The 19,392-nt window shown below is 35.1% G+C and overlaps 1 protein-coding gene across 9 annotated transcripts in view; it reads right to left on the reverse strand.

Moving 5' to 3' along the window:
- axo (axotactin) overlaps positions 1 to 19,392 on the reverse strand; it is a 396,767-nt gene that overhangs the window by 133,158 nt on the left and 244,217 nt on the right. For all 9 annotated transcript variants that reach the window (XM_075304128.1, XM_075304125.1, XM_075304124.1 and 6 more), the window contains one exon: positions 10,875 to 11,075. In XM_075304128.1, coding sequence (XP_075160243.1) covers positions 10,875 to 11,075 — 201 coding nt within the window. The remainder of the gene's footprint in view (positions 1 to 10,874; positions 11,076 to 19,392) is intronic.

The raw sequence follows: 19,392 nt of genomic DNA on the forward strand, positions 1-19,392 counted from the left end.
AATGTTTTTTTTTTTTTTTTTTGAATTAACAAAACATTTTTACTTTGCAGTATCCGTTGTTATAATTTGAATTTTTAAACTGACATTTATTTGTACGTGAATAGCTTTAGAACACAGAAAAGAAAACGAATTCTAGAAATAAGATCTGTATCCTAATTTTAATTTAATTGATACTAGATTTAAAGCCAGACATGTAGCTACAAAATGTCTTTATTTTAAAGAAGCCACCAGTAAACTTTTTGTAAGATACTTTATTTTAAAGACTTTTTTACTTGAATAATAGCATAATTTTTACTTGAAGTCGAGCCTGAGTTTTGAAATTTAGCTGTCGTTTACACGTTTTTAAAGGATTTTGATAGCACATGAAGAAAAAAAGGAATAAATTAAAATTTGTTTCTTGGAATGAAGTACGCAAACCTCTAATGTAAAAGAGAGTTGTGTAAAAAACAAGTAAGGAAAGTCTAAAGTCGGGCGGACCGACTATATTATACCCTGCACCACTTTGTAGATCTAAATTTTCGATACCATATCACATCCGTCAAATGTGTTGGGGCTATATATAAAGGTTTGTCCCAAATACATACATTTAAATATCACTCGATCTGGACAGAATTTGATAGACTTCTACCAATTCTATAGACTCAAAATTTAAGTCGCCTAATGCACTAGGGTGGAACACAATGTTAGTAAAAAACAAGTAAGGAAAGTCTAAAGTCGGGCGGGGCCGACTATATTATACCCTGCACCACTTTGTAGATCTAAATTTTCGATACCATATCACATCCGTCAAATGTGTTGGGGCTATATATAAAGGTTTGTCCCAAATACATACATTTAAATATCACTCGATCTGGACAGAATTTGATAGACTTCTATAAAATCTATAGACTCAAAATTTAAGTCGGCTAATGCACTAGAGTGGAACACAATGTTAGTAAAAAAATAAGGGAAACATTTAAATCTGGAGCACTTTTAAGAAAACTTCGCAAAAGTTTATTTATGATTTATCGCTCGATATATATGCATTAGAAGTTTAGGAAAATTAGAGTCATTTTTACAACTTTTCGACTAAGCAGTGGCGATTTTACAAGGAAAATGTTGGTATTTTGACCATTTTTGTCGAAATCAGAAAAACATATATATGGGAGCTATATCTAAATCTGAACCGATTTCAACCAAATTTGGCACACATAGCTACAATGCTAATTCTACTCCCTGTGTAAAATTTCAACTAAATCGGAGTTAAAAATTGGCCTCTACGGTCATATGAGTGTAAATCGGGCGAAAGCTATATATGGGAGATATATCTAAATCTGAACCGATTTCAACCAAATTTGGCACTCATAGCTATAATGCTAATTCAACTCCCTGTGCAAAATTTCAACTAAATCGGAGCAAAAACTTGGCCTCTGTGGTCATATGAGTGTAAATCGGGCGAAAGCTATATATGGGAGCTATATCTAAATCTGAACCGATTTCAACCAAATTACATACAAATGCACAAACTTATTATACCCTGTACTACAGTAGGGGTGAAGGGTATAAATATAGGAAATATGAAGCGAGAGAAATTTTAATGCAATTGTACAAAAGAGCATTTCTGATTTAACAGACGATACTTATGTATTCGAGATATAGGGCAATTTGAGTAACATTTTCAATTTTTGCCACTCAGCAGTGACGATTTTACAAGGATATTGGTTAAATCTTGTCAAGATATGTGGTCAAGTGTGGGTCCCAACTGTGGTGTACATATATATGGGAGCTATATAATCTGAACCGATTGATTAAATTTGACATGCATAGTTAGAACAATAACTCTGCTATCTCTGCAAAATTTCACGTAAATGGGAGTATAACTCTGGCCCCGTGGTCATTTGAGTGTACATCGAGCGAAATGTATATATGGGAGCTATATCTAAATCTGAACCGATTTTAACCAAATTTGGCACACATAACGATACCATTAAACGTACTCCTTGTGCAAAATTTTAGCTAAATCACGGCAAAACTCTGGCTTTTGAGGCCATATACGTTCAAATCGGACGAAAGATATATATGGGAGATATATCTAAATCTGAACCGATTTCAACAAAATTTGGTACACTTACCGATACTATTAAACGTACTCCTTGTGCAAAATTTGAACTAAATCACGGCAAAACTCTGGCTTTTGAGGCCATATAAGTGCAAATCGGACGAAAGATATATATGGGAGCTATATCTAAATCTGAACCGATTTCAATCAAATTTACCAAGCATTGGTAGAATGTGAATTCTACTCTTTATGCAAAATTTCACGTGAATCGGTAGTAAACTTTGGCCTCTGTGGTCATATGAGTCTAAATCGGACGAAAGATATATATGGAAGCTATATCTAAATCTGAACCGATTTCAATCAAATTTACCAAGCATTGGTAGAATGCCAATTCTACTCTTTATGTAAAATTTCACGTAAATCGGTAGTAAACTTTGACGTCTGTGGTCATATATCTAAATCTGAACCGATTTGGCTGATATTTTGCAAGTTTTTCGAGACTCATAAAATATTCGGATCTACTGAATTTGAAGAACATCGGTTGATAAACACGCCAATTATGAGAAGATCGGGGATAAATATATATGGCAGCTATATCTAAATCTGAACCGATAGCGATTGTCTTTGTCCCAAAAAACGATCCTATGCCAAATTTGAGGACGATCGGACTTAAACTGCGACTTGTACTTTGCGCACAAAAATACATGAACAGACAGAAAGACAGACGGACAGACAGACAGACAGACAGACAGACAGACAGACAGACAGACAGACAGACATCGCTAAATCGACTCAGAATTTAATTCTAAGACGATCGGTATACTAAACGATGGGTCTCAGACTTTTCCTTCTTGGCGTTACATACAAATGCACAAACTTATTATACCCTGTACCACAGTAGTGGTGAAGGGTATAAATACGGGAATTTTAAGGAAACTTTGCAAAAGTTTATTTATGATTTATCGCTCGATATAATTGTATTAGAAGTTTAGGAAAATTAGAGTCATTTTTACAACTTTTCGACTATGCAGTGGCGAGTTTACAAGGAAAATGTTGGTATTTTGACCATTTTTGTCGAAATCAGAAAAACATATATATGGGAGCTATATCTAAATCTGAACCGAGTGCAAAATTTCAACTAAATCGGAGTTAAAAATTGGCCTCTGTGGTCATATGAGTGTAAATCGGGCGAAAGCTATATATGGGAGATATATCTAAACCTGAACCGATTTCAGTCAAATTTGGCACGCATAGCTACAATGCTAATTCTACTCCCTGTGCAAAATTTCAACCAAATTGGGGTAAAACTCTGGCTTCTGGGACCGTAGTAGTCCATATCGGGCGAAAGATATATATGGGAGCTATATCTAAATCTGAACCGATTTCAATAAAATTTGGCATACTTGACTATAGTACTAATTGTTCTTCTTGTGCAAAATTTTAAGCAAATTAGGGTAAAACTCTGGCTTCAGGGACCGTATTAGTCCATAGTTATGGGAGCTATATCTAAATCTGAACCGATTTCAACCAAATTTGGCACACTTAACGATACTATTAAACGTACTCCTTATGCAAAATTTGGAGCAACAGAAGTAAAATCTGGAAACTATAATTCAGTTTCAAGCAATTTTCATTATGAGTGCACATGGACCGATATTCACCATTTTCGGCACACCTCTTTACACTGAAAAAAATATTGTCGTGAGTTCAAAGATTTCATGTCTTTAAAATACGAATACAAATTTTGCTTAGCATAGAAGACGCATTTCTCTAAAATAAAGTTATTTTCCTTGTCCAAAAGTCGATAAACTTTTCAATGAAGTCATATTGTCCTTATAATTAAGTGATTTGACTTAAAAATGGGTATCTTAACATGAAAGAAAAAATTTATAGGCTAAGGTCAACTTGACTTTAATAATTCAGAAAAATTCTTTAAATTTAATGAAATTGTCTTTAAATTTGTTGTCTTTTTGCATCTTGACTACAAAGCAAAAAATCGTTCAAATATAGGACATGTTTTTCAAAACTTTATTTTAAAGAAGTTTTTTACTTCAAACCTAGCATAATTTCTACTGGAAGTCGAATCCTAATTTGGAAAATAAAGTTGCCGTTAACTCGCTTTTAAAGGACTTTGATAGCATATGAAGAAAAAAAGCTGAGAAAGCGAAAAATTAAAATTTGCTTCCTAGAAGCAAGTACACAAAACCTAAATTTAAAAGAGAATTGTGTCTTAAAAGTATCCTTACTTGTATTCTCCGCTTCTTTGGCTCGGAATCAATACCAAATTTTTTAAAGTAAAGACAAAATCTTTGGAACCGAGTATGCTTTTTTTTCAGTGTATGTTCCTAAAATACTTCTAGATTTAAAATTTCATGCAAATTTGATAAAAACTGTGGTTTCTAAAAGCTCAAGAAGTAAAATCGGGAGATCGGTATGTTTGGGAGATAAACCAAAACATGGACCAATACACGCCATTTTCGGCTCTCATATTTAAGGTCCTAAAATACCTCATTTCAGGCAAATTGGATAAAAATTACGGAAAAAATAAAATCATTTCTTGCACACCTATTTGCATTCCTAAAAACCTCCAGATTTTCGATTTCAGGCAAAGTGGACAACAATTACGGTTTCTAGAAGCCCAAAAAGTAATATCGGGAGATCGGTCTATCTGATGGCTATATCAAAACATGGACCTATACTCACCATTTTAGGCATACATTTTTGTGGTACTAAAATACCTATAGATTTCCAATTTGAGAAAAGTTGGATAAAAACTACTATTTCTATAAGCCCAAGAATAAAATCTGGAGATCGGTCTATATGAGGGCTATATAAAAACATGGTCCGATACTCATCATTTTCAGGATACCTCTTCAGGGTTTTAAAATACCTCTATATTTCTAATTTCAGGCAAATTGGATAAAAACTACAGATTTTAGACGCCCAAGAAGTAAAAACTGGAGATCAGTCTATATGGGGGCTATACCAAAACATGAACCGATACTCACCATTTTCGGCACACCTCTTTATTGTTCTAAAAGACCTCTAGATTTCCAATTTCAGGCAAATTGGATAAAAACTACGGATTCTATAAGCCCAAGACCCCAAATCGGGAGATCGGTCTATATGGGGGATTTTTTTTAGCACCTCTCTTTATGGTCCTAAATACCTGTAGATTTCAGATTTCAACCGAATTGGATAATAACTACGGATTCTAGAAGCCCAAGAAGTAAAATCGGGAAATCGGTCTATATGGGGGTTATACCTAAACATCAACCGATTTTTAGCACACCTCTTTATGGTGCTAAAATGCCTCTAGATTTCCAATTTCAGGCGAATTGGATAGAAACTATCGATTCTAAAGGGTGATACGGTCAAAATTTGGTCAATATAAACTTGACGTATTTCTTTCAATTTTGCATTAAAAAAAACCTGAACACCCCTCATTTTGAAGGTGTGTGAGTGTAGAATGTTGCTCCTATTGATTTTGGAATTCACTCTTCAGTTGTCAAAATGCCGTCCAAAGCAAGAAGAGCAGCGTATCAAAATTTTGCTCGCGCATCGCGAAAATCCGAGCTACTCGCACGCAAAGCTGGCAAAATCGCTAAAAGTTGCCAAACCAACCCTTACAAATATAATTAAAGTGTTTGGAGAACGTTTGTCGACAGCCAGAAAGTCTGGATCGGGGGGAAATCGAAAACCGGAATCCGCTGAGACGACAAAGAGAGTTGCCGGTAGTTTCAAGCGAAACCCTAACATCTCTCTCCGAGATGCCGCAAATAAGCTGGGTGTATCGTCTACAACCGTGCATCGAGCCAAAAAACGAGCCGGACTATCGACTTACAAGAAGGTAGTGACTCCAAATCGCGATGATAAACAAAATACGACCGCCAAAGCGCCATCCCGGAGGCTGTACACGACGATGCTGACGAAGTTTGACAGCGTGGTAATGGACGACGAAACCTACGTCAAAGCCGACTACAAGCAGCTTCCGGGACAGGAGTTTTATACGGCAAAAGGAAGGGGAAAGGTAGCAGATATTTTCAAGCACATAAAACTGTCAAAGTTCGCAAAGAAATATCTGGTTTGGCAAGCCATCTGTACCTATGGCTTGAAAAGCAGCATTTTCATAGCTTCCGGGACTGTCAACCAAGAAATTTACGTGAAAGAGTATTTGAATAAACGTCTGCTGCCTTTCCTGAAGAAACACGGTTGTTCCGTACTGTTTTGGCTGGATTTGGCATCTTGTCATTACGGTAAAAAGGCCATGGAGTGGTACGCCGCCAACAACGTGCAGGTGGTTCCCAAGGACAAGAACCCTCCCAACACGCCAGAGCTCCGCCCAATTGAGAAATGCTGGGCTATTGTCAAGCGGAACCTAAAGGAGACCAAAAAAACTGCTAAGAACGAGCAGCAGTTCAAGGCAAACTGGCTTTCTGCGGCGAAGAAGGTGGACAAGGTGGCTGTACAAAATCTGATGGCAGGTGTCAAGCGTGAGGCCCGGCAATTCGGATTTGGAAAAGCGAAATCCTAAGTGAATATTTTTCCTGAATTTTGTACTAATTGAACTTGAAAAAGAAATTGAATTTGATTTTTTAAATAAACGATTTCACCGATTTACACGCGTTTTCCCTTGACCAAATTTTTACCGTATCACCCTTTAGAAGCCCTAAGTTTGTGCGAAATTTCAGCACGATTGCTTTATTATTGAAGACTGTAGAGTGATTACAACAGACAGACGGACATGGCTATATCGTCTTAGAATTTCTCCCTGATCAAGAATATATATACTTTATATAGTCGGAAATCGATATTTCGATGTGTTACAAACGGAATGACAAACTTATTATACCCCCGTCACCATTCTATGGTGGTGGGTATAAAAATTAAAACGTAACAAGTATATACGGCCAGGCCGAAGCTTATGTACCCTCCACCATGGATTGCGTAGAAACTTCTACTGAAGACTGTCATCCACAATCGAATTACTTGGGTTGCGGTAACACTTGCCGATGGCAAGGTATCTTAAAACTTCCTAACACCGTAATATATACCACATAGTCCATACGTGGTTTATATTAAACTAAAAAATGCAGATTAAATACGTATATAATTAAGTTTAAAGTTTCTATAGAAATAAAATTTTGACAAAATAAAATTTTGACAACATTTTCTATAGAAGTAAAATTTGGAAAAAAAAATTCTATAGAAATAAAATTTGGAAAAAATTTTCTATAGAAATAGAATTTTGACAAAATTTTCTATAGAAATAAAATTTGGGGAAAATTTTCTATTGAAATAAAATTTTGACAAAATTTTATATAGAAATAAAATTTTGACAAAATTTTCTATAGAAATAACATTTTGACAATGTTTTCTATAAAAATAAAATTTTGGTAGATTATTTTTGGCTCGAGTGGCAACCATGATTATGAACCGATATTGACCAATTTTTGTGTGATGGGGGATCGGCTATATATAATTATGGACCGATATGGACCAATTCTTGCATGGTTGTTAGAGACCATATACTAACACCACGTACCAAATTTCAACCGGAGCGGATTAATTTTGCTCCTCTAAGATGCTCCGGAGGTAAAATCTGGGGATCGGCTTATATGGGGGCTATATATAATTATGGGCCGATGAGGACCAATTTTTGCATGGTCATTAGAGGCCATATACTAACACCATGTACCAAACTTCAGCCGGATCGGATGAAATTTGCTTCTCTTAGAGCAATCGCAAGCCAAATTTGGGGGTACGTTTATATGGGGGCTATACGTAAATGTGAACCGATATGGACCAATTTGTGCATGGTTGTTAGAGACCATATACTAACACCATGTACCAAATTTCAGCCGGATCGGATGAAATTTGCTTCTCTTAGAGCAATCGCAAGCCAAATTTGGGGGTCCGTTTATATGGGGCTATACGTAAAAGTGGACCGATATGGACCAATTTGTGCATGGTTGTTAGAGACCATATACTAACACCATGTACCAAATTTCAGCCGGATCGGATGAAATTTGCTTCTTTTAGAGCAATCGCAAGCCAAATTTGGGGGTCCGTTTATATGGGGGCTATATGTAATTATAAACCGATATGGACCAATTTTTGCATGTTTGTTAGAGACCATATACTTACATCATGTACCAAATTTCAGCCGGATCGGATGAAATTTACTTCTCTTAGAGCGATCGCAAGCCAATTTTGGGGGTCCGTTTATATGGGGGCTATACGTAAAAGTGGACCGATATGGCCCATTTGCAATACCATCCGACCTACATCAATAACAACTACTTGTGCCAAGTTTCAAGTCGATAGCTTGTTTCGTTCGGAAGTTAGCGTGATTTCAACAGACGGACGGACGGACATGCTCAGATCGACTCAGAATTTCACCACGACCCAGCCGGACAGACGGACGGACGGACGGACGGACGGACATGCTTAGATCGACTCAGAATTTCACCACGACCCAGAATATATATACTTTATGGGGTCTTAGAGCAATATTTCGATGTGTTACAAATGGAATGACAAACTTAATAAACCCCCATCCTATGGTGGAGGGTATAAAAATGTAAAACGTCGTTTTTTTATTTTGATCATATTGTTTTGCTTTTCGAATATCTTTATTCATTTTTCTCTATAATACGAAATTTTATCTTTAATGACATTCCTAATGACTACATATGCGTGCTCAGACATAAAAATCGCAATAAAATCTATAAGGCCAATTTCACAGGAATTGAAGGCAAAAACAGTATAGAATCATGCAGCAATATGTCGGATGAAGAGAAAGTAATGTTGGAGGCGATAAGTATGTCTGTCTATCTCTAAGAGTGTCACTATAACTGTTACAATGATGTGGTGGTATGCCCGTATATTTGAAAATCCGTGGATTAATGTAAACTTGTATCCTTTGTGAATGTGAGTGATTTTCTTCGATGATACAATGTGGGTCGATGTACGCTTTTTTATATAAATGTATTTTATTTTTTTATTTTATTTTTGGTCTGAGTAAAAATATTTTACAAGGATACAGCAGGTCGAAAAAGTTGTAGTTCGAAAATAGGAAATATTCTTTTACTATAGCCCATATTATAAGGTTAAGTACCACATAGTTATGACTGACAAAGTTTTTTAAAACAATGAAATAAAAAAAAATAAAGTTTGTAATTTGTGCTTAAAAAATTTCATTAAATTTAGGACACAAATTTTGCAAATTTGCGTCCCTCCTTTAAATTGTCACATGTCTTTGATAAAAACGCTTCAAATATGGTCTTAGACTTATTTTGAAGATTTAGAATCTTTAATTTAAACTTTTTTTGGAATTAAGAAAACATTTTTATTTTGAAGTATCCGTTAAAATTTGGATTTTTACACTGGCATTTGCTTGTATGTCAATAACTTTATTAATATACCGAGAATGCAAATCCGAAAAATGAGATTTGTAACCTAATTTTAATTTGATTGATCCTAGATTTAAAGCCAGATAGGTCGTCTTTATTTCAAAGAAGCCGCATCTTTGGCTGGGAATTAATGCCAAAACAAAGTTTCGTACTTTTATGAAAATTATTCATATTTTTTATGAAAAGTTTCATAGAACTTAGGGAAAAAATGTTCGTACTGTAGAAAAACAAAATTTAGAAACTTTTTTCTTTGAAGATCCGTCTGTGAAAAAAAGTTGTCATAAAATTTGTATACAATGAAGTAGTAATTGTAATTGGGAATGTATAAGACAATACTAAATTGGCCTTTCGATACCGTTGCAGTGGGTCTAAATACTTATAAAGTTTGATTTGTTAGTGGGCTCTTTTTTTCGTATGTGCTCTTTTTGCCTCTTCAAAATCTGGCATCCCTAGCTATACCGAAACATGGACCGATACACCCCATTTGCGACACAACTATTTGTGATCCTGAAACACCTCTAGATTTTCAATTTCACGCAAATCGGATAGAAAATATAGTTTCTAAACGCCCAAGAAGTAAAATCGGGAGATCAGTCTATATAGGGGCTATACCAAACCATGGACCTATAGATGCCAATTTCGGCACACTCATTTGTGGTCATAAAATACTTATAGATTTCAAATTTCAAGCAAATCGGATAGAAAATTGTTTCTAGAAATCCAAGAAGTAAAATCGGGAGATCGGTCTATATGGGGGCTATACCAAAACATGGACCGAAGGAGTTAAATCGGGAGATCGGTCAATGTGGGGGCTATACAAAAACATGGGTCGATACACACCATATTCGGTTGACCTATTTGTGGTCATCCGGATTCTAGAAGTCCTAGAAATAAATTCGGGAGGTAGGTCTATATGGGGGCTATACCAAAACATGGACCGATACACCCCATTTGCGACACATCTATATGTGATACTGAAATACCTCTAGATTTTCAATTTCAAGCAAATCGGATAGAATATACAGTTTCTAGACGCGCAAGAAGTAAAATCGGGAGATCAGTCTATATGGGGGCTATACCAAACCATGGACCGATACACCCCAGTTTCGACACACCTATTTGTGCTCATAAAATACTTCTAGATTTAAAAATTCAAACAAATCGGATAGAAAATTGTTTCTAGAAACCCAAGAAGTAAAATCGGGAGAACGGTCTATATGGGGGCTGCACCAAAACATGGACCGATAGACCCAATTTTCGAGACACCAATTTATGGTTCTAAAATACCTGTAGATTTTCAATTTCAGGCAAATCGGTTAGAAAATACAGTTTCTAGACGCTTTATATAGTAGGAAATCAACATTTCGATGTGTTACAAAGGGAATGACAAACTTATTATACCCCCATAACAATATACTTACTTGGAGCAATATTTCTTTCATTTATTTCCGCCAAGTCCACTAAATACGCGCCAATTTTTAAGCCACGAACACAGCCAATGAAACCCTGTTGAAGTGGTGCATCCAAATTTGTTCGTAATAGATTAGCTGGATCGTAACCACCAATATTTAACTGAAAGTATTCTGTAGGTGGTGCTGGTGGACGATGCGGTGATAGAACCTCTGAATAAGAAAAAAAAAAAACAAACAAAACACAAATATTTTAGAAAACAATATTTTAGAAAATAGAATGCAGAATAGCTTCAACAACAAAAACTTAGAGTTAATGAAACATGATATTGAAATGATTATATTGAATGTAAACTCGTCTCTCGTTCCACGATACTACACACAAAAAATAGATCTTTGCTCCCAAATAAAATTTTAGACAAACAAGGTTGGAAGAAAAGTATATACTTGTTGTGATAAACGTTTATTCTTTTCCAGGATGTAAAAACAATTTCATAAAGGCTAACTCAAAAATAACAATATTTTCTGGCTAATTGCATTTTCCCTCACATCTTTCTCACTTCTTCTGTAATACAAACAATGTAGGAGAAATTATTCGATTTTATAATTTTTTTAAATCTTTGCATACCTGGGTTCGATCCCTGCTTCGACCGAACACCAAAAAAAGGAAGATTCCGAAAGGTGTTCAACATTACTATTAAATTTTAACTATGAAACTGTAAAATGTGTCTTATTAAAGACTTAAAGTCAGAAAAGAACAGTGCTTGATATAAACGAAATGGACAGTGTTGTTGGTTCAAAAATATTTTTTTTTATTGAAAAAATAAAAATTTTGTAACAAACGATTTTTTTCTTGGTGATAAAAGTTTAAAATTTTCGAAGCAATTCAAAATACTCTAACAAAAGAAAAACGTTTTTGGTACACGTTTTTCTGGTCCACCATATTAAATTAAAACAAGTAAGTAAAGTCTAAAGTCGGGCGGAGCCGACTATATTATACCCTTCACCACTATATAGACAAACATTTGTGTTGCTATCTCAACTACTTAAAATTTGCTGGGATCTATATAAAAGTTTGCATTTCCAAATACAAATACTTTTAATGGAAACAATTTTTTGTACTTCTACAAAAACTCTAGAATTAAAATTTAAATCGGCTAACGCCCTGGGATGAAACACAATGTTAGTAAAAAATATGGGAAATATGAAGCGAGAGAAATTTTAATGCAATTGTACAAAAGAGATTTATGATTTTTCAGGCGATACATATGTATTCGAGATATAGGACAATTTGAGTAATATTTACAATTTTTGCTACTCTGCAGTGGCGATTTTACAAAGACATTGGTTAGATCTCGCCAAGATATGTGGTCAAGTGTGGGTTGTGATATATTATTTGGTCTAGTCAGGCGACTTGGAGCCTTATTTAAAACTCATCCGTTCTGTGGAAATTTTGGCATTGCAGTGTGTAGGATATGGCTAAGATATGGGGAAATCATCACAGAATTTTGTGTAAAGTGTGAGAATTTTGAGAATTTTGTGTAAAGTGTGAGTCAATTGGAGGAAAATCCCATTGAAAATGGGTATAAAATATGAAACAGTCTACCATATTTCCCCAACTCTGGTGTACGTATATATGGGAGCTATATATAATCTGAACCGATTTTGACTAAATTTGACATGTATAGTTAGAATAATAATTCTGCTATCTATGCGAAATTTCACGTAAATGGGAGTATAAATTTGGCCCCCCCTGGTCATATGAGTGCAAATCGGACGGAAGATATATGGGAGCCATATCTAAATCTGAACCGATTTCAACCAAATTTGCCACAATTACCTATACTACTAAACGTACTCCTTGTGCGAAATTTAAAGCAAATCACGGCACAACCCTGGATTTTGAGGCCATTTAAGTTCAAATCGCACGAAATATATATATGGGAGCTATATCTAAATCTGAATCGATTTTGACCATATTTGGCACATACAATAGTATCGTTAAAAGTACCGCTTGTGCAAAATTTGAAGTAAGTCAGGGCAAAACTCTGGCTTTTGAGACCATATAAGTCCAAATCGGGCGAAAGATATATATGTGAGCTATATCTAAATCTGAACCGATTTTAACAAAATTTGACATACTTAACGATACTATTAAACGTACCCCTTGTGCAAAATTTGAAGCAAATCACGGCAAAACTCTGGCTTTTGTGGCCATATAAGTTCAAATCGGACGAAAGATATATATGGGAGCTATATCTAAATTTGAACCGATTTCAATCAAATTTACCAAGCATTGGTAGAATGTCAATTCTACCCTCTGTGCAAAATTTCACGAAGATCTGTAGTAAACTTTGGTCTCTGTGGTCATATGAGTCTAAATCGGACGAAAGATATATATATGGGGGCTATATCTAAATCTGAACCGATTTGGCTGATATTTTGCAAGATTTTCAAGATTCATAAAATATTTGGATGTACGGTATTTCAAGAAAATCGGTGTATAAACGCGCTAACTATGACCACATCGGGGATAAATATATATGGCAGCTATATCTAAATCTGAACCGATTTTTTCCAAAACCAATAGCGATTGTCTCTGTCCCAAGAAACGGCCCTATGCCAAATTTGAGGACGATCGGACTTAAATTGCGAGCTGTACTTTGTAAACAAAATTACATATACAGACAGACGGACGGACAGACAGACAGACAGACGGACATCGCTAAATCGACTCAGAATTTAATTCTAAGCCGATCGGTATACTAAAAGATGGGTCTATGACCACTATTTCTTGGCGTTACATACAAATGCACAAACTTATTATACCCTGTACCACAGTAGCGGTGAAGGGTATAAAAATTCCATGAATTAAAATAAAGTTAAATTGGCTTTAGTGAAATAGAGAGTTCACTTTTTTATGAGTGTAGAGGAATATAAATCTTTATTAAAGAATCCAATCAATTTGAAGGATTCTTTATGATATCGAAAATGTTGGGCTACAGAACAGTGCAGGTTACAATATAGTCGTCCCCGTCCGCTTCAGAAAAACTAAAGAAAAAACTGGGCTTTAGAAAAAAAAACAACAATCTTTTGTATAGTTTTGTACTTAATCCATAGCAAGGTTCGGCCTGGCCGGCCGAGCGTAATTGTTTATGTATGAGAATATTTCCGATGCTGTGACCTCTTACTACGTGCAACATACGTATGTATATAAATGGTTGTATTGATTCTACCATTACCAAATGCCACGGATCCATTAGCATTGTGGTCTTTAACTTGTCAATGATAATTGCTGTTCTCTACTATTGGATTTTCTGTGTACGCTATTCGTATTGGTGTGTTTGTGTGCGCGTGGGTGTGTATGTACAGGATGTTAACACAATTACAGGTTTGATTTGTTGTGGACTTAATTACAAATAGCCTACGTTTTACAATGCTTACGATATAGGTACGATAAATGGGATAGGTAAGCTCGTAAACGGTTGAACCGATTTATTTCGAATTTTCGGCGCCCATATTGAACTTTGTATGGTTAAAACATTCTTGCGATTTTAAACTCCAATTTTTTCCCTCAAACTACAAAATTTTCTTTAACAAGCGAAAAAAAATTAATTATGTAAATTTTCTTGAATTTGTCGAAAAATATATACTTATTTTTGTGATATCGGCGTGATGTCAGCGTTTCTAATACTGTTTAGTTAAAATTTTCGAAAAATAATCTGAATCTTCCAAAATTAACCAAAATTTTTCTTCGTGGTGGGTTCACTGTGTTTTCAGTGTACCTGATTTTTTGATATTTAGACGTGGTGGGGGCCTCCCCTTTCCACGACATTATAAATCTGGGAGCAAAGTTTCTTGAAATTTTCAGGGAATGCTGGAGGTGGTTTCTAAACTCCCCTACTTTAGTTTTCATTCTACCCTGCGCCACACTGTGGAACAAGGTATTATAAGTTAGTGCATATGTTTGCAACACCCAGAAGGAGACGAGATAGACACATGGTGTCATTGGCAATAATGCTCAGGGTGGGTGGCCGACTATATTATACCCAGCACCACTTTGTAGATCTAAATATTCGATACCATATCACAACCGTCAAATGTGTTGGGTGCTATATATAAAGGTTTGTCCCAAATACACACATTTAAATATCACTCGATTTGGACAGAATTTGATAGACTTTTACAAAATCTATAGACTCAAAATTTAAGTTGGCTAATGCACTAGGATGGAACACAATTTTAGTAAAAAACAAGTAAGTAGAGTCTAAAGTCGGGCGGGGCCGACTATATTAGGCCAAATTTGTTTTACAATCTCAACTACTTCACATTTGCTGGAAGCTATATAAAGGAGATAATTTTTTTACTTCTACACGCAAACAAATAATTTTTTTCTCCCAAACGAAATTTTAGACAAACAAAGGAAGTGTATTTGGAAGAAAAGTATATACTTTTTGTGATAAACCTTTACCCTTTTCTAGGATGTAAAAACCATTTCATTAAGACTAACGCAAAAAAAAAATTTTTCTAGCTAATTGCATTTTCCCTCACATCTTCCTCACTTCCACGAAGTTTTTTAGTTCTTAGCACCTTTTTCTGTAATACAAACAATGTAGAAGAATTTATTCGATTTTACAAATTTTTTAAATTTAACCTTTTTCGCCTGGACGGAGAATCGAACCGCGGACCATGCAATTTGTAAGCCAACACACTATCCACTGAGCTATGTAGCCGTTATTGTCATCAATAGACAATTACCCATATAAGTTATATTTATATAGCATAGCTTGCGGCGCCCACGAGCCGATTAAACAAAGTTTATTTAACAGAAAAATACATTTAGTTGGGCACCGTGGAGCAGTGGTTGCTACGTCCGGCTTACATGCCAAGGATCGTGGGTTCGATCTCTGCTTCGACCACAGTTTTTTTGTTTTTTACATATATTCCAGATACATTACATCCTACTATATTAAATTTTTACTATGAACTGTAAAATGTGTCTTATTAAAAACTTAACGTCAAAAAAGAACAGTGTTTGATATAAACGAAATTAACTTTTTTTTTTATCGAAAAATAAAAATTTTGTAACAAATGAATTTTTTTGGTGATAAAAGTGTATACTTTTCGAAGCAATTCAAAAAACTCTAACAAAAGAAAAACGTTTTCAGTACACGGCTAACGCTATCCAGTTAATTGGAGGAAACTTCCATTGAAAATGGGTCTAAGATGTGTGACAGTCTACCATATTTCCCCAACTCTGGTGTACGTATATATGGTAGCTATATATATACTCTAAACCGATTTTAACTAAATTTGACATGTATAGTTAGAGTAATAATTCAGCTATCTATGCGAAATTTCACCTAAATGGGAGTATAACTTTGGCCCCCTGGTCATATGAGTGCAAATCGGACGGAAGATATATATGGGAGCCATATCTAAATCTGAACCGATTTCAACCAAATTTGCCACAATTAGCGATACTACTAAACGTACTCCTTGTGCGAAATTTAAGCAAATCACGGCAAAACCCTAGATTTTTAGGCCATATAAGTTCAAATCGGACGAAAGATATATATAGGAGCTATATCTAAATCTGAATCGATTTTGACCATATTTGGCATATGCAATAGTTTCGTTAAAAGTACCGCTTGTGCAAAATTTGAAGTAAGTCAGGGCAAACCTCTGGCTTTTGAGACTATAAAAGTCCAAATCGGGCGAAAGATATATATGTGAGCTATATCTAAATCTGAACCGATTTTAACAAAATTTGACACACTTAACGATACTATTAAACGTACCCCTTGTGCAAAATTTGAAGCAAATCATGGCAAAACTCTGGCTTTTGTGGCCATATAAGTTGAAATCGGACGAAAGATATATATGGGAGCTATATCTAAATGTGAACCGATTTCAATCAAATTTACCAAGCATTGGTAGGATATCAATTCTACTCTCTGTTCAATATTTCACGAAGATCGTTAGTAAATTTTGGCCTCTGTGGTCATATGAGTCTAAATCGGACGAAAGATATATATGGGAGCTATATCGAAATCTGAACCGATTTGGCTGATATTTTGCAAGATTTTTGAGATTCATAAAATATTTCGATGTACGGTATTTCAAGAAAATCGGTTGAGAAACACGCTAACTATCACCAAATCGTGGATAAATATATATGGCAGCTATATCTAAATCTGAACCGATTTTTTACAAAATCAATAGCGATCGTCTTTGTTCCCCAAAACGACCCTGTGCCAAATTTGAGGACGATCGGACTAAAACTACGACCTGTACTTTGTACTTAGACAGACGGACGGACAGACAGACGGACATCGCTAATTCGACTCAGAATTTAATTCTAAGCCATTCGGTATACTAGAAGATGGTTCTATGACCACTATTTCTTGGCGTTATATACAAATGCACAAACTTATTATACCCTGTACCACAGTAGTGGTGAAGGGTATAAATATGGGAAACATTTAAATCTGAAGCAATTTTAAGGAAACTTCGCAAAAGTTTATTTATGATTTATCGCTCGATATACAGTTGTGCTCAAAATAATAGTAGTGCTGTGCTGAATTTTTTTTTTCTGCTTCTTCTATTCCTTCCACTAAAGGTTTATTTTATCTTTGTTTTTTTACTATATCATTGTTTGGAGTGTGCATAATAAAAAAATACCGTTGGTTTAACTTCTGATGCAATTGTTGTTGTAAAAAAATCGACATAAGAAGAATCCCTTTGCAAGCTCCAAAACAAATAAAAGGGTTATAAGCTAGCTTACAAACAATTAAAAGACGAAAATAATTTAGCTGTCCATAGTCCAAGAAAAGTCACTCTCCTTTCAAAAAAAAAACATGTATCGAAAAGAATAAAGTATGCCCAAGAGGATTTCCATTGGTCAGTACAGAAATGGAGGAACATTCCCCAGTACAGAAATGGAGGAACATTGGATGGATGAGTCAAAAATGGTGCCTTATGATTAAAGAGGATCCCGTCTATATGTTCGGCAACCTAAAAACACTGAGTACAGTACCAATTTTACGACAAAAACTGTAAATCACGATGGTGCTTTAATTTATTTGCTACTACTATTATTTTGAGCGCAGCTGTATATGTATTAGAAGTTTAGGAAAATTAGAGTCATTTTTACAAACTTTTCGACTAAGCAGTGGCGATTTAACAAGGAAAATGTTGGTAGTTTGACCATTTTTGTCGAAATCAGAAAAACATATATATGGAAGCTATATCTAAATCTGAACCGATTTCAATCAAATTTGGCACGCATAGCGATAACGCTACTCCCTGTGCAAAATTTCAACTAAATCGGAGTTAAAAATTGATCTCTGTGGTCATATGAGTGTAAATCGGGCGAAAGCTATATATGGGAGATATATCTAAATGTGAACCGATTTCAACCAAATTTGGCACGCATAGCTACAATGCTATGCAAAATTTCAATTAAATCGGAGTAAAAGATTGACCACTGTGGTCATATGAGTGTAAATCGGGCGAACGATATATAAGGGAGCTATATCTAAATCTGAACGGATTTCAATAAAATTTGGCACACTTGACTATAGTACTAATTGTTCTTCTTGTGAAAAATTTTAAGCAAATTAGGGTAAAACTCTGGCTTCTGGGGCCATATAAGTCCATATCGGGCGAAATATATATGGGAGCTATATCTAAATCTGAACCGCTTTCTTCCAAAATCCATAGAGTTCTATTCTGAGCCAAAACACATACTTGTGCCAAATTTGAAGTCGATTGGACTAAAACTGCGACCTAGACTTTGATTACAAAAATGTGTTCACGGACAGACGAACATGCCCAGCAAAAAAATTTGGAAGTTCTTCTAAAGGCACAACTTTAAAAGCACTTCCAGATGATGCACTCCCAATGATGTTCTTTATTTTAACTACCCAGGAAGTTATTTTAATTCAATTTTTTATAACATGTTTTTTTCATACTTTTAATGGGTAATTTTAACTTTTTTTTTGTTTCAAATAGGTTAAAAACGGAGTAAGAATTCATAAAATGGAACAAATCATTTAAATTTTGTCGAAAAAAATGCTAAATCCAATCTGGAAAAAATTGCGAATTTTTGAAAATATTTGAGGTCAAGCGTTTCCGACAAGCGTTAGAATCCATTAAAAATTATAAAAATTATTTATTTGACAAAATATCACAGAATTTTTTAATTTACATCCAAAACATTGAATTCGGATCACACCTAAAGAGTGATGCAAATTCAATTTTGCACCACTTCCGGATCCAAAGAGAACATTTTGATCACTTTTTTGGAGACGCTTTTTTTGCTGGGTGGCTATATCGACTCAGGAGCCCACCCTGAGCGTTTTTGCCTAATACACCATGTGTCTATCTCGTCTCCTTCTGGGTGTTGCAAATATATTCACTAACTTATAATACTCTGTTCCACAGTGTCGCGAAGGGTATAAAAATTTATCCGTTTTGTTTTGTTATTGTTGGTTTGTACTCCAATCATATTTGTTGTTATTATCTC

Source organism: Haematobia irritans, chromosome 4 (genome assembly GCF_050003625.1).
Source record: "Haematobia irritans isolate KBUSLIRL chromosome 4, ASM5000362v1, whole genome shotgun sequence".
NCBI lineage: Eukaryota > Metazoa > Arthropoda > Insecta > Diptera > Muscidae > Haematobia > Haematobia irritans.